This window comes from Pleurodeles waltl, chromosome 4_2 (assembly GCF_031143425.1).
Source record: "Pleurodeles waltl isolate 20211129_DDA chromosome 4_2, aPleWal1.hap1.20221129, whole genome shotgun sequence".
Taxonomy (NCBI): domain Eukaryota; kingdom Metazoa; phylum Chordata; class Amphibia; order Caudata; family Salamandridae; genus Pleurodeles; species Pleurodeles waltl.
The window spans coordinates 490,939,937-490,955,383 of record NC_090443.1 but is presented as its reverse complement, the minus strand read 5'-3'; the positions used below and the strand labels follow the sequence as shown (position 1 = coordinate 490,955,383).

Genomic DNA, 15,447 nt, shown 5'->3' with positions numbered 1-15,447 from the left:
ATACAAGAAGGGGAGGGAATGCCCAAGCAAGCTAATGAGTAACAAGCAAGCAAATGAGAGGGACATTACAGCCATTCTGTGGTGAGAAATGGGTTGGCAGTAGGTCTTTTCACAAACAAGACACTTTATGCTGCCTGATAAGCGAGACTAAAAGTACAGAGGGACAGGGGACATCCTACCTCATCTGAACATAAATGACAGGGAGAAATAATGTTAACTTATACATGCAAAAGTATGCCGATAGTTTTGCAGCATGAATCTTTTTCTGCATCTAGATGCTGTGTTTGGGTCCGGCATTGATTTTGTTTTTCTTTCTTTATAAAAAAAAAATTTTGTCTGCACCTCGGTGTCGTCGACTACCATTTGGTGTACGGTCTGTCCTCGTCGGATGTAAGAAGGCACGTCAGAAGTTCTTATGCTTGGTAGCCATCTTCAGATTCTTTTTTCCGCTGTTGGGTCTAGAAGCAAAGAAGAAACTCCGAAGATTTGGAGTAGGATGCAGAAAAAACTTGAAGATTTCGAACGCCAAGACCAACATGCAGGCAGGAGACGGAAAGATGCATTACCGGCAGGGGAACATTGGTTGAAATCAGCAGGACAGAAGAATGAAGCAAGGTAGGGGTCATGGAAAATACCCTCATTAAATTCTGCCTGAACTGCCACCACAAGTTCGTCCAGTGGGACCCACGCAAAGTCTTCAATCTCTGTCTTCCAAGGGCCCACTGAGATGAGGACGACGAAGCCTGGGCAGCATTGGTCCCAAAGATGTTCAAAGCACGCCGAAAGCAGAGGGAGGAACACCACACCCCGATACAGAGCCAAAGACAACAGTAGTCGCTGTCGGAATTTGGAATTTCCAGCAATGAGCAAGAACAGGCGGTAGCTGCAGAGTCCACCCATGGAGGATCGGATGTCAAATTCCTCGAAGAAACCACAGAGAAAATACACCCGAAAAAGCAGATGGTAAGAGACATTGAAAAGAAACAAGAAAACACAAAAAAGACCTTTGGGGTAAAAGTACCCGAAAAGCAATACCTCAAGGCAATCCTGACGTCGAAGAAAAAGATGATCGAGGGACAGCCAGTAACAAAAGAGCTCCATGGATCCCATACCAGAGATACCGAAAAGTACCAAGCGCCTAAGCTGTCGAGACCACAGTCGTCGAAGGACACCCCAAAAACATTGGGGAAAGAGACCCCTAAGGTATCGGGGGAGCATACGCCAAACAGAAGAACTTCAGCGGAACGAGATGCCAAAAAGGCCGTGGAGATGAAGAAAAGACGTCATCTGGACGCTGAATTGGCAGGACTCCTACAGAAGAAAATAAAATTCGACTACACAATGAAGCAGTATCGTATCCTATAGAAACAATCAAAGACCTCCACTGATGCAGAGGAGGAAGAAGCCCCTCTTGAAGCACCTTTAACCCCCGAACCACACAAAAAGGAGGACGAGGAGTCATTCTACGACCCCGAGGAGGAAATAGCAACAGGAAGTTTTTAAGAACAACTGGCAGGACCTCAAAACTGAGAACCCTGAAGAGGAGATCGACAGCTAAACCTCAAAGCCTTCATCCCCTGATGACATCACATGCTACAATAGCCTAGTGAAGAGGGCAGTAGACACCTATGGGGTACCCCATGAGGAAGAAAAATGAGAATCCTGTTGCCTCTTAGAAACACTAATAACAACCAAGGGGAACCTATTCCTTCCCATGCTACCAAGAATACTAGACCACGGTAGGGAAGCCTTCACAGAGCCAGTAGAAGCCAAAAGGGGTCACACCCAGGGTGGAGAGAAAATACAAAGGCTCACCAAAGGACCCTAAATATAATACATAAGGCAATGCAGTGGCGGACTCCATCATAGTGTCCACTGCAAGAAGGTGGAACAATGCACACTCCTCCACAGGACCCCCTCCTGAGAGAGAAAGTAAAAGACTGGACATGGTGGGGAGAAAAATTGAAAGAGAGGCTGCAACACAGTGGCGCATAGCCAACTCCAACTCACTCCTCAACAGATTCGGCCATTAACAGTGGGCCGAAATTGAGGAGCTCATTAAGAAGCTCCCAGAAACAGATAAAAAGAGGGCGAAAGCTGTAATCCAAGAGTGAAAAAACATTGCAAATGCATGTTTGAAATCCGTCTTAGACGCCACAGACACCACAAGCAGGCAAATGTGCACAGGAACAACTCTGAGAAGGCACGCATGGCTCAGGATATACGGATTTAAACCAGAGGTACAAGCCTCCGTAATTAACAAGCCTTATAGTGGAGACAGCTTGTTCAGACAAGGCATGGACGAGTCCTTGCAACAGATCAAGAAGGACAATGAAACAGTCAAAGCAATGGGGGCATTACAGTTTAGAGGAAGCTCCAGGAGAGGAAACAACATCAGAAGGCCCACAGTAAGGAGAACCTTCACCTCCAGGCAGCAACAACAGCAGCAACAAACAACCAAAGGTAATGCATCACAAGGTACACTACAAACCGTGCACCAACAATGGCAATAAGCCGCCAGAAAGTCCTTTCGGGGTAGAGGAAGAAAAAGGGGGCCAAACCCCAAGAGTAGGGAGGACAACCAAATGATGCGCACGTGCCCACACAACACCAGTAGGGGGAAGAATAACGCGGTACCCACAGCAGTGGGAAAAAATTACCACAGACAATTGGATACTAGACGTGGTACGCCACAGCTACTGTACAGATCTAACAAAACCACCACCAATAAATCCACCAAAGAAGGAGTATCATTCAACAGAGCTCACTTTTTTAAAAAGGAGGTAAAAGAACTCTTGCTGAAACAAGCAAAAGAAAAAGTCATAAAGAACGAGTTAAAGCAAGGGAATTACTCACCCTACTTACTGGGGCCAAAACAAGATCTTTCACTTAGACCAATACTAGATCTCAGGTTCATAAACAAATTCATCTTCACACAGCATTTCAGGATGACAACTCTTCAGGAGGTCATACCACTCCTGCAAAAAGGAGATTACATGGCAGCCATAGACTTTCAGGATGCCCGTCAACACATACCAATATATCAAGCACACATAAAATATCTCAGATTCGCACTAGAGGGAATGCACTATCAATTCAAGGTCTTACCATTTGGAATAAAATCGGCACCAAGTGTTTTCACAAAATGCCTAGCTGCAGTCGCAGCATTTCTAAGAAAGGAAGGAGTCCATGTGTACTGCTACTTGGATGACTGGCTCATAAGAGCAAGCTCAAAGAAGAAATGTTTAAAGATACCAAAACAGTAATCACAACCCTGCAAAGGCTGGATTTCAGCATAAACCACAAAAAATCGTCCACACTACCTCAACAGGAAAAGATCTTCCTAGGGGCTGGAACCAATACCAGGGAGGCACAGGATTACCCGGCACAGAAGAAAATACAGGCAATACGAGAGCAATGTCGCTTTTACCGCAAGGGGCAGTGTCTGACAGTGAGGACAGTCATGAAACTGATGGGCATGATGACATCCTGCATTCCCCTCATACCACATGCAAGACTACACATGAGACCATTCCAAGAACGGCTAACCAACAACTAGTCACAAACCACAGGAAGTTGGGAGGATCTAGTGGTTGTAACGGAGACAATAAAGAGAAGAGATACAATGGTGGGCATCCAAGCAAATAAACAAAGAAAGGCGGTAGGAAAATGCCACTGTTAGCATGGTTACCCCCCCATGCAACCCCCCTTCCCCCCACACACACACACGTTTTGCCTAGTGTTGATGCCAACTTTGATTGCAAGTGTGCTGGGACCCTGCTAACCAGGCCCCAGCACCAGTGTTCTTTCCCTAAAACTGTACCTTTGTTCCCACAATTGGAACGGCCCTGGCACACAGTTAAGTCCCTTGCAAAAAGGTACCCATGGTACAAAGGGCACTGTGGCCAGGGAAGGTCTCAAGGGCTGCAGCATGTATTATGCCACCCTAGGGACCCTTCATTCAGCACATGCACACAGCCTTGCAGCTTGTGTGTGCTGGTGGGGAGAAAAAGACAAAGTCGATATGGCATCCCTCTCAGGTTACGATTCCAACAAACCACTGCCAGTGGCATAGGTAAGTCACCCCCCTAGCATGTCTTATAGCCCTAAGGCAGGGTGCACTATAGCACAGGTGAGGGCATAGCTGCATGAGCAATATGCCCCTACAATGTCTAAGTCCATTCTCAGACATTGTAAGTGCAGTGTAGCCATATTGAGTATAAGGTCTGGGGGTTTGTCATTACGAACTCCACAGCACCATAATGGCTTCACTGAATACTGAGAAGTTTGGTATCAAACTTCTCAGCACAATAAACCCACACTGGTGCCAGTGTGGGATGTATTGAAAAATGCACACAGAGGGCATCCTAGAGATGGCCCCTGCATGTTAGCCCAACTGCTAGTGTAGGAATGGCTGGTCTGTGCCAACCTGCCACTTTCAGACGAGTTTCTGACCACGTGGGGTGAGTGCCTTTGTGCACTCTGTGGTCAGAAACAAAGCCTGTCCTGGGTGGAGGTGCTTTACACCTCCCCCTGCAGGAACTGTAACACCTGGCGGTGAGCCTCAAAGGCTCAAGCCTTGGATTAAAGTACCCCAGGGCACTCCAGCTAGTGGAGATGCCTGCCCCCCGCCCCCCTGGACAAAGCCCCACTTTTGGCGGCAAGTCTGGCAGGAAAATTAAGGAAAACAGGGAGGAGTGACCACACAAGCCAGGACCACCCCTAAGGTGTCCAGAGCTGAGGCAACCCCCCCCCTCCCTGCAGAATCCTCCGTCTTGGTTTGGAGGACAGGGACCAATAGGAGTGGCACAAGGAGCATGTAGCCACCCTCAGGAACAGTAGCCATTGGCTACTGCCCTCTGACACTAACACGCCCCTAAACCTAGGATTTAAGGGTCTCCCTGCACCCAGCTCACCAGATTCCTGACAACCTCACAAGAAGAAGTAGGACTGCTGAGCTGACAACCCAGCAGAGGAGAGGAGACTACAACTGACTCGGCCCCAGCCCTACCGACCCGTTTCCTGCTTCAAAAAGCTGCAAAAGAAAAGTGACGCGTTCTGCAGGTTCAGCAACCCAGGAAAAGCCTCTAGAGAACTGCCTGCATCACAGAGGACCAAGAAACTCTGTGGACAGCGGACCTGTCAAACAAGAAAGAAGAAACTGCTTTTAAAGGACTCCCACCTCAGTCCAGTAATGTGAGTCCTAAACCATTCTGCGCCCGTGTCCAGGTGCCCCAACTAGCCAGAGAAGATCCCCAGGAGATTCTGACTGAGTATCCACCCTGGGCTGACCTCTCCACCCCTCCACGATGATGCATGCAGAGGGAATCCCGACACATGCAGAGGGAATCCCGAGGACCCCCCTGACCGCGACTGCCCGGGACGAAGATATCTGATGCCTGGAGAAGCACTGCACCTGCAGCCCCCAGACTCGAGAGAAACCGACTACCGGTGCAGCTGTGGCCAGCAGGCGGTCCTCCTCCCTATCCAGTCGGTGGTTTGCCCGAGGAGCCCCCCTGTGCCTTGCCTGCAGCGCCTAAGTGACCCCTGGGGTCCCCTCATAGAGTTCCATTGGAAACCCGATGCCCTGTTTGCACTCTGCACCCGGCCACCCCTGTGCCACTGAGGGTGTGGGATTGGTGCCTACTTGGGGCCCCTCCAGTGCTCCTCTAAACCCCCCTGGTCTTCCCTCAGACAACGCAAGTTCTTACCTGCAAGCAGACCGGAAATGGAGTACCCCGTGTCTCCATAGGGGTCCATGTTATTTTGGCTCTTGTTTGACCTCTGCACCTAACCGGCTCTGTGTTGCTGGTGCTGGGTGCTTGGGGTTATCTTGAACCCCCAACGGTGGGCTACCTATGCCCTGGAGACTAAACGTGTACGTTTGTTACTTACCTCAGAAACTGTGTTTTACTTACCTCCCCCAGGAACTGTTGAAAATTGCAGTCCTCTTTTAAAATAGCTTTTTGCCATTTTAAAGAAAAGTGTATTAATTGTTAATTTGATTCAAAGTCCTGAGCTTACCTATGCAAAGTACCTTTCATTTAATGAATTTACCTGCAAACTGAATCTTGTGGTTCTAGAAATAAATTAACAAAAGATAGTTTTCCATTTAAAATCCTATTGGTCTGGAGATAAGTCATTGAGTGTTTGTTTCTTCTATTGCTTGTGTGTGTACAACAAATGCTTAACACTACCCTCTGATAAGCTTAACTGCTCGACCACACTACCACAAATAGAGCATTAGTATTATTTATTTTTGCCTCTGTCAAGCCTCTGGGGAACCCCTGGACTCTGCGCACACTATATCTCATTTTGATATAGAATATATAGAGCCAGCTTCGTACAAAGGCCCTTCAACACAACAACTTCCTCAGTGACCGTCACCACAGATGCACCCCACAAGGGGTCGGTAGCACACACGGACAGCCTAAGGATACAGGGTACATGGAACAAGGAAGATACAGTCAAACACAAATAGCGGGAAAATCAGTACTTATACAGTACAGACAGACAACATAATGATAATGTTGTACCTGAACAAACAAGGGGGCACAAAGTCATTCAACCTAAGCAAATTGGCCCAAGAAATATTGAAATGGGCGATACTCCAAACGATCAGCCTGCATCTATCCACCTACCAGGAAAGGACAACATAGAGGTGAACAAACTAAGCAGGCAAAACAACAACACACACAAATGGGAGATAAAGCAAAACAAATTCAAACTCTGGGGCACACCAACAATTGACCTGTTCGCATCAGCAGAGACCAGAAAATGACAACGCTTCGCCTACAGGTTTCCACACTACCAATCAGAAGGGAATGCCCTGTCACTAAACTGGTCAGGGACATTTGTCTATGCCTTTCCACCGATTTCCCCTAATTCCAAAGGTACTGGAGAAGGCCAGGAAGCGGGGAACAAATCTCATCCTCATAGCCCCACAATGGACCAGACAAGCATGGTATTCGAACCTACTTCAACTGTCTGGGAAACAGTTTATAAAAATTAAACCAGAAGAAGACCTACTCACAATGCAGAGGGGGAAAGTATTCCTCCCCAGAACCAACAACTCTTAATCTAACAGCATGGCGCCTGAATACATTGAATTTGGACAGTTAAACCTATCACACGGAACTATGGAGATATTCACATAGGCAAGAAAACCAACAAGAAATTGCTATGCATCAAAATGGAAGAAATATCTCCTTTGGTGCACAGAAAACAATGCACAGCCAGCAATAACTAAGCAGGAAACAGTAATAACCTATCTCACACACTTATTGGACCACTGAAGCAACTACTCTTCACTCAAGGTACACCTAGCAGCAATCGTGGACTTCACCAGAGGGGCATTATGCAAAAATGTCTTCACAGCACCCGTAATAAAAAGATTCCTGTAAGAATGTAAAATAATTGCCCCACCAACAAAAGCTGCAGCGTCAATGTTGAGCTTTAATACAGTACTAACACAACTCATTTCAAAACCATTCAAACCCATGCACAGGGCTAATTTAACATTTCTCACACTAATAACAGCCTTGTTAATTGTGATCACATCTCTACGGAAAGTAAGTTAGATCCAAGCCTTCACAACAGAAGAACCATAGATGCAAATTCACAAGGTAGTTTTCAGATCAAACCCGCAGTTCCTACCAAAGGTGGTCACAAGATTCCACATGAATCAAACCATACACTTACCAGTTTTCTTCAAAAATCCACAAAGCGAAATTGAGAAAAAACTGCATGCATTGGACGTAAGAAGGGCACTATTGTACTACTTAGAAAAAACCAAGCGACTCCGCAAAGGTAATCAATTATTTGTTGCGTATGCTAAAAGCAACAAATGGATCCCCGTCACAAAGGGGACCATTGCACGATGGATCGTGGAGACAATTCAAACATGCTATACAGCGGCAGGCAAACAACTGCCACAACAGCCACAGGCACACTCAGCAAGGAAAAAAGGTGTAACCCTGGCATTCATAGCTAATGTGCCTATGGACACCATTTGCGCAGCAGCAACATGGGCATCTCCTCACACATTCATAAAACATTATTGTGTGGACATCCAAATGTATAAAGAAGCACAGGTGGTACAAAAAGTACTACAACACCTGTTTGCTAGTTCAACCCGACCAACCCAAATAAATGTGAGAAACTGCTATACAATCTGATGCACAGAATGTGAATCCAGCAAAGGATTGATGCTGCAAAACGAAATGGTTACTTACCAGTAGGAATAGTTTTGCAGCCTGAAGAGTTTGTTGTATTCACATGTGACCCACCCACCTCCCCAGAAAACAGAACAGAACAGGACAAACAGATGGGCTAAAAGGTCAAAAATGTAAAGAAAAAAAAGATAATTGGTAAAACAAAAACTAACGGAAAAATAATCTGAAGATGGCTACCATGCACAGGAACATCCGGGGAGCTGTCTTACATCATACGGGGACAGATCTAACTCGAAATGGTGGTCGACACCACCCAGGCACACAAAAAAAAAAAAAAAAAAAGCTGCAAAACTACTACTACTGGTAAGTGACCATTTCGTTACAGAGCACTGAACAATTAAAGTTGGGACCAAATCTGTATGTATTTAATGTGCGGCGCAGGATTCATCTTTTCTTTTTATTTGCATTTTTCATAGTACTGCACATGTGCATTGTATAGCGGCCCATCAATATGACATTTCCATTATGCCCACCAGGGTTGGGGTTGTACCTTTTGAACTGTAGGAGAGCAGAAGGTCTGCGTGTATGTTGTTAATCATAAACATAGAACTACTTGCAGCATTCCCATCCACTAGTGAAACAATAAGTAGGAGGTTGGCACAGTGTGTGGTGGACACCTATGGTTTACACCTTATACTCGGTCCAGGCAACACTTATTGGATAGTGTTACAGTGTCTAGGTAGCCTGGGTTCTCTGCTGGTAGCTGTGGTGAGCAGCCAATACTTATCTAGGAGGAGTGTGAAGCACTTGCAATACCACAGTAGTCACAGGGACAACAAACTAGATTACTATAGGCAAGGTCCTGGGGACCGGACCCCTGGAGGGGAGTCCAGGCTGACCCTCAGAAGACAGGAGAGCCAGCAGAAGCAGTCAGAGCCTCTGCGAACAACCCACTGTCAGCAGGCACAGTAAGTCTCAGAGAGGCCCAGGCAGCACACCTGAAGAGGGGTCGCTGGAGCAGCAGAGAGGAGAATGTCCTTGCAGAGGTAGAATGTGTGGGCTACTTGGAGCCTGAAGATACCTCGGAGCTGGAGTCAACAAGCCTTGGTTGCTTCAACAGTCTGCCTTGGAGGCAAAGGCAAGGACTCATGTCTCCCAAGTTGGACAGAAGGCAGAGAGAGTCCCAGGGAACCCCTCAGAACCACCACCTGTATTGGAGAATCTTCGCAGGTCCAAAGGGCAGCAGATCCCAGCATCCGAATGTCGTTGTCTTAGGTGCCTGCAGATGCAGGGGAGTTGCTGCTTCACTCCAAGGGAGATTCCTTCTTTCTTCCTTGGTGCAGCTGAAGTCTTGCTGACCTCAGAGGATGTACAGCGGTGGAAATGTTGCAAGTTGCTGACAGGAGCTGCGGAAACAATGTTGCAAGGAGAGGTTGTCTTGGTGTTGCAGTCTTGTTCGGTTCCTGTGAATTCCAGCATCGGTTCCGGTGGCCAGGAGTAGAAGAGGTAATTGCAGAGGTGTCCCTGTAGACTCTTGCACGCTGATTCTGGGGACCCACCAGCAAGATAGTCCCTAAATAACCCAAAAAGGGGCTTGGTCACTTTGCAAAGTGACAACCTATCAGAGGGGGGTCTCTGACGTAATCTGCCTAACCTGACCAGTCAGATGCTCCCAGGGACCTCTGCCCATGTTGTTTTCAAGATGGCAGAATCAAGTGAACACTGGGATGGCGATGGACAGGGAAGTGGTCACTCCCCTTTCCTTTGTGCAGTTTCGCACCAGAGCATGGGCCGGGGGCCCCTGAACTAGCGCAAACCATATTATGTAAGGAGGGCACCAAATGTGGCCTTCAAAGCAAACCAGTGGCTTGGGGAGGCAACCCCTCCCCAGCCTTGTAACACCTATTTCCAAGGGAGAGTAGGCTGCACCCCTCTCCCACAGGAAACCCTTTGTTCTGTCTTCCTCTGCTTGTGCTGGTCAAGCAGCAGGAGGGCAGAATCCTGTCTGAGGTGCTGCAGCAGCGTGGGCTGCACGCAATCCTTGGAAGACTGGTAGGAACAATACTGGGGGGGTCCTCAAAGGAGCCTCCAGAGTTCATGGAATCATGCCACCATTACTGGCATCCGTATTGGGGTATGATTCTGACATGCTTGATACCAAACACGCCTAGGTTTGGAGTTACCATTATATAGCTGGACCATAGGTAGTCACCTAACCTTTGGCCAGTACAGAGCTAAAATGGCTTCCCTGCACTTACGAAGTCCAGGGAATTGGAACTGGAGTTCGAAGGGGCACCTCTGCTTCTGCTGGGGTGCCCATGCACACAGGGACCTTCACCCTGCCCTTATGACTGGAATGGCTCACCATAGGGGTGACTTACTGTGACCTGGTGTAGTGACCAGCAGTGAAAGGGTGCATGCACCTTTTCATACAGGCTGCAAATGACAGGCCTGCAGACACAGTTTGCATGGGCTCCCATGGTTGGCATAATACATGCTGCAGTCCATGGGGACGCTTGGTGTACCAATGCCCTAGGTACCTAAGTACCATATAGTAGGGACTTACAGGGGTACACCAGTATGACAATTGTGTGGAGTAAAGAGAACCAAGGCAACCAAATTTAGAGGAGAGAGTGCAATCACTGGGGTTCTGGTTAGCAGGAACCCAGTGAAAACAGTCTAAGCACAGTGACAACAGACAAAATGTGGGGGTAACCATGCCAAAAAGAGGGACTTTCCCACCCAATCCCAGCCATACTGTACAGTACCCGGATCCATTAAAGACATCATAAGGTGAAAACACTGGAAGAATAAGAACAGTAGGTTCTCAGTGGGCCATCAACCTGGGCGTCAAACCAGGAAAGCGGTGGAGGGAGATTAGGATTGGATTCACCTTTTCATGTAGTCAAACACTTTCTTAGCATCAACTGGCGACATGATACATTTTTTTTTAGTTATATGCCTGTTATCTATAATCTGAATTACTTTTTTGTCTAGTCCCCACAATTTCTGTCTGCTATGAAGCCTGATAGATTAGGGTCTGTTAAATCCCAGCATGGTGTGACTCTTTCTGACTGCTAAGACACCTGTGAATAGCTTCATACCTATATTCACTAGCAAGACGGGATGGTAGGAGCTACAAAGGCTTGGGTTTTTCCCTCGTTTGGGGAGTACAGTAACCACTGCTTACTCAATAGATTGCTCGTATTGTGCCATTTTTCAAGAAATCATCCAAAAGCCAGTGTAGCATCAGAGTGAGTGTTTTCACAGAATGTTTTACTGAAAAAAAACGTAGGAAGAAGCCTTTGAACCCTGGGGATTTTTTCACTTGTATTTTGCCTGTGTAGAATACTACCTCCCCAGGCGTGATGTGCTCTAAGGAGACAGTCTGTTGCTTGGTGATCATTGAGAATTGTGGCAGCCTCCAGATATTGAGCTACTGCTTGGGATTTGGATACCCCACTCTGTATAACCCACACCCCCAACCTCTCCCAGCAGAATAGTTAACTGCTGTTATTCTGTCCCTTGTAAATTTGGCTCTGGTTTGTAAGCCAGCAGCATGCCCACTTTGTTGTTCCCACTGTAGACGTTTTGATTTGTCCTGACTGGAGCATATTCCATTTCCTTTCTGCCTGGTGTAGGCCTTTATCTTGTGATCTAATGGCTAGTAGTTTCCGGCATATTTTCTGGAACCCGTTCTTCTATGTATGCTCTCTAGTTCTTTTCTGTTAAGATTCAAGAGGGAAACATGTTGTTACTCTAGTCTTATTGGGTTCTTTTAAGTTCATCACACACTGTCGCCTGATAACTGCTTTAAGTGGGTCACATAAAGTCTCCACGTTAATCTCCCTATTGTTATTTTGTCCTTAAAAATAATTTTACTCCTTCAGTGATTGGAATTTTGTCAAGTCTCCATCATCTGTCTGTCTCATATTTATCTCATGGGATATATGCTTGTATTCTAATTGGGCAATGTGCCCAATCTCCAAGGAGGTCATTTCCTCTTGTAGGAGAGAGATAATGAAAAAAGAAAAATAATCCACCTGGGTTCATGTGAAGAGAGCAGCAGCAAAGAAGGTGTAATTTGTTACATCTTGGTGTTGAGCCTGCCCGGTATCCATAAGCTTCCATTTGGTTCAACCAATCTTGGGTCCTCTCTAGTTATTCATGGTGTCTAATTGGTCCGCCCCATTGATCTATCCTTCATTCCTTCCACCACTGTTTTAAGGTCCACCCACCTATAATTGTGTTCCTCTCTCCTCTGTCCAACCTATCGGTGATGATATCCCTAAGTAACCTGTTTCAACTGGTGTTGGAGGCAGAACATATTTTCATGATCAGTAATGTGTGTGTGTGCCCCCAATCCGAATTTGAGTATTATTGATATACCTGCATTAGCTAAGATTACTGTGCCACCTCCCAAAGGCATTTCTCAGATATACAGATTACTACCTCTTCTCTTTGACTGGCTGAATGAGAAAAAGCATGTCTGGAACCATCTACATTTAAGATGTTGCCAGTCTTATTTCAATAGGTATGTCTCTGGGATCAGACATGTGTTTCCCTGGCTCTCTAAGCATGCATGGGACAGCCAGTCTTTCAAAGTTACATGAAGTCCCTTAGCATTGAAACTAACAATCTTTGGCATTACTAGAGCTGAGACATACTTTGCTACGTGTGACCGAGACGAATGTCACCTTTGTAGGACTTGCTCTACTATGTATGCATAAATCCCAGGCTCTGTGTAACTAGTGACATGCCGCCCTAATCCCAAAGACTATACCTCCTAGCAATAAGTAAACGGAATCAAAAGTACAGCATTTTGTACTCCTTATGAATATCATCCAGGGACACGCCTCTCTCTTTGTCCTTCCTCTTAATGTAACCATGGTAGGCTGGGCTCCAGCCCTACCTGGACATAACTTCCCCAGCCCTCTCACTGTTACGTTTGTTGGTTGGTCCTCCAGGGTTAAATATAGTCCTCTTCTTTAGGTGCATCTGGTGTCAGGTCCTCGGGGTTAAACAAGGTATTGCTCATTTTGCCGAGGTCTTGAAATGTCTGCAGACTGTCAGCTTTTGCCGTTTCTTGTCTTCAAAGGACAGCTTCATTCTGCTTCCCCTTGGCTGCTCTCTCTGCCATAGAGGTCTAAGTATCTAGTAATCTGTGTTGTGAACAGGGTGTGCTTCATAGTTTGTTAGGCCCATAATAGTATTTGCTTAATAGATCTAGAGATCTTTTTTCCATTCCATTGAAAGATGAGATTGGATGAGCCCATTGATACATACTTTGATTAGAGCATAAGAAGTTCATGAACTTTTTGAAGTCTCTGCATTGGTGGAGAGTGGCGTTGATAGTTCTTGGTATAGTTACTTTATATGTTATCTCTCCTTGCACGTAGGCTCTTGTCATTTTTTCCTCTGTATCTTCAAAGAAATTATCCATTTTGAGGCTGTGTGGTGGAAAGCCGCTCTCTGGCCCTCCTGTGGAGGCTCTGCTGCTGCAATTGAGCGTTAGCGGTAGGTCCTTCATGAGGCCTCCAATTGCGTTGACTAAATCTCAGATGAAACCCTGAGTGTTCTGGTCTTCGTCTCCTCTCTGTATTCCTTAATCTGATGTTATTCCGAATTGAGGATTTTTATAAGTTTTCATGTTTGATTTCCAATTTGTTATTCTGCCAGTGGCGGGAGCTAATGTTATCCCACATCCTATGTTGTTCCTCTACTCTACAATCCCAGCCCCTTCAGTGTTGTATACTTGTGCACCTAATGTTGCAAGGTCACTTTTTAGCGCTTCTTACTTAATCTCATTAAGAAAGCTGTGTAGGAAGTCTTGGATAATCTCTGCCTGTGTTTGCCTTTTTATTTCAATTTTGCCTTTTTATTTCAATTTTCAGAGATTATTGCAGCGAGGTGGGAAGACCTATTTCTTTATCTTTCTTGGAAGACTTGTTTGATAGCAAATCTTTACTGGAGAGCTTCTGCTTATTTCCAGTTGCTGCCTTTGCTCCTGCTGTTCAGTTCAAGAGAAGCCAATCGCTTTGCAGTAAGTGGCTTTTCCTGAAGAATGAGACTGTTATAATTGGATCGCGTTCATGATTTCAGTTATAGCCTTTTGATATGTACATTTTTGCACCACTGTGAGGGCAAGGTCTCTTTTCCAGTCACCAGTGTGCCTGGGTAGTAGCAGCCAACACTCCTGTCTGGGCAGTTTTATTGATATCTCTTGGTGTTGCTCTGACATTTAAGTTAAGATGTGCTCTATCCATGGTCTTCTCCCACTGCTTTTTACACTTCTGGAGTTATTGCTGGTGTTGACTTTATTATGTGATTTTTGTAGGTTTCTCTTTCAACTGTTTTATCATCTCAGACAGTGATTTAGTCAAAAACTTGTTTCCAGCTCAGGCCCTGTAGCCTTGCTACTAGATTCAGGCTTTGCCATTGTATGTGAGCCACTTGGTGATACTTTCCTCGGCTTGGTCGTAATAAGGTTGGGTAGCTCCCTCATTTGTGTGACCTGATGTTATGCTCTAGTCATTAGCTCCGGAAGCTATGGACGCCTGTATTTTCATCCACCAGATTGCTTTGGCAGTCATTTAGTTATCTTGAGGGACTGGCGATCGGATAGTTACCATCGCTGCTTCATGGTGCTCCTTCCGTTGGTATGGGAGGGTATTTGTGTCTTTTCTGATAAATGTAGTGTTGCGTGTATTTGTGTAGCACTCCACTTCCCCAGGAGGGTATCCTAGCACTGAAGTAAGAGCTTTATGGGCCGAGCCAAGGTCGGGGCTAGGTGAAGATCCAGGTCTTCAGCTTTTTGAGGAATTCAAGAACTGAGGAGGAGACTGATATGCTAGGGCAGGTAGTTTTGGCTTTCTAACTGAGCTAGGAGAAGGCACAACTGCTGGATCTGGTTCTGCTTACGCCAAAGGTGTCTGCAAGTAGGAATCCGGCTGAGCGGGGGTGTCTAGTAGGTTTATGGAAGTTTATACGGGGTGATGAGATTCGCAGCACCAATGTTGTGAAAGTATTTGTATATGTGGGGAGTTTGGAGAGTGTTCATTTGTGGATTGAGAGCCAATGGAACTCTTTGAGGTTGCAGGGTGATGTGAGTGCAGGGTGAGATGTTGAGAGTGAGCTTGGCCGCAGAGTTTTGTATGGTCCTTTAGTCAGTTGAGCATTTATTCCAGCATAGAGTTCTTTGATGTAGTCCAGCTTGCTAACCATGAGAGCTTAAGTGACTGTTCTGCAAGTGTTGGTGGGTAGCCATTTGTAG

At 46.1% G+C, this 15,447-nt stretch overlaps 1 protein-coding gene across 11 annotated transcripts in view; it reads left to right on the top strand.

Moving 5' to 3' along the window:
- The window catches only part of ZNF653 (zinc finger protein 653), a 228,577-nt gene that overhangs the window by 102,433 nt on the left and 110,697 nt on the right, over nucleotides 1-15,447 (top strand). For 3 of the 11 annotated variants that reach the window (XM_069231908.1, XM_069231907.1, XM_069231906.1), the window contains exon 8: nucleotides 14,069-14,217. The exons of the other annotated variants lie outside the window; for them this stretch is intronic. In XM_069231908.1, coding sequence (XP_069088009.1) covers nucleotides 14,069-14,217 — 149 coding nt within the window. The remainder of the gene's footprint in view (nucleotides 1-14,068; nucleotides 14,218-15,447) is intronic. 11 annotated transcript variants of the gene reach the window in all.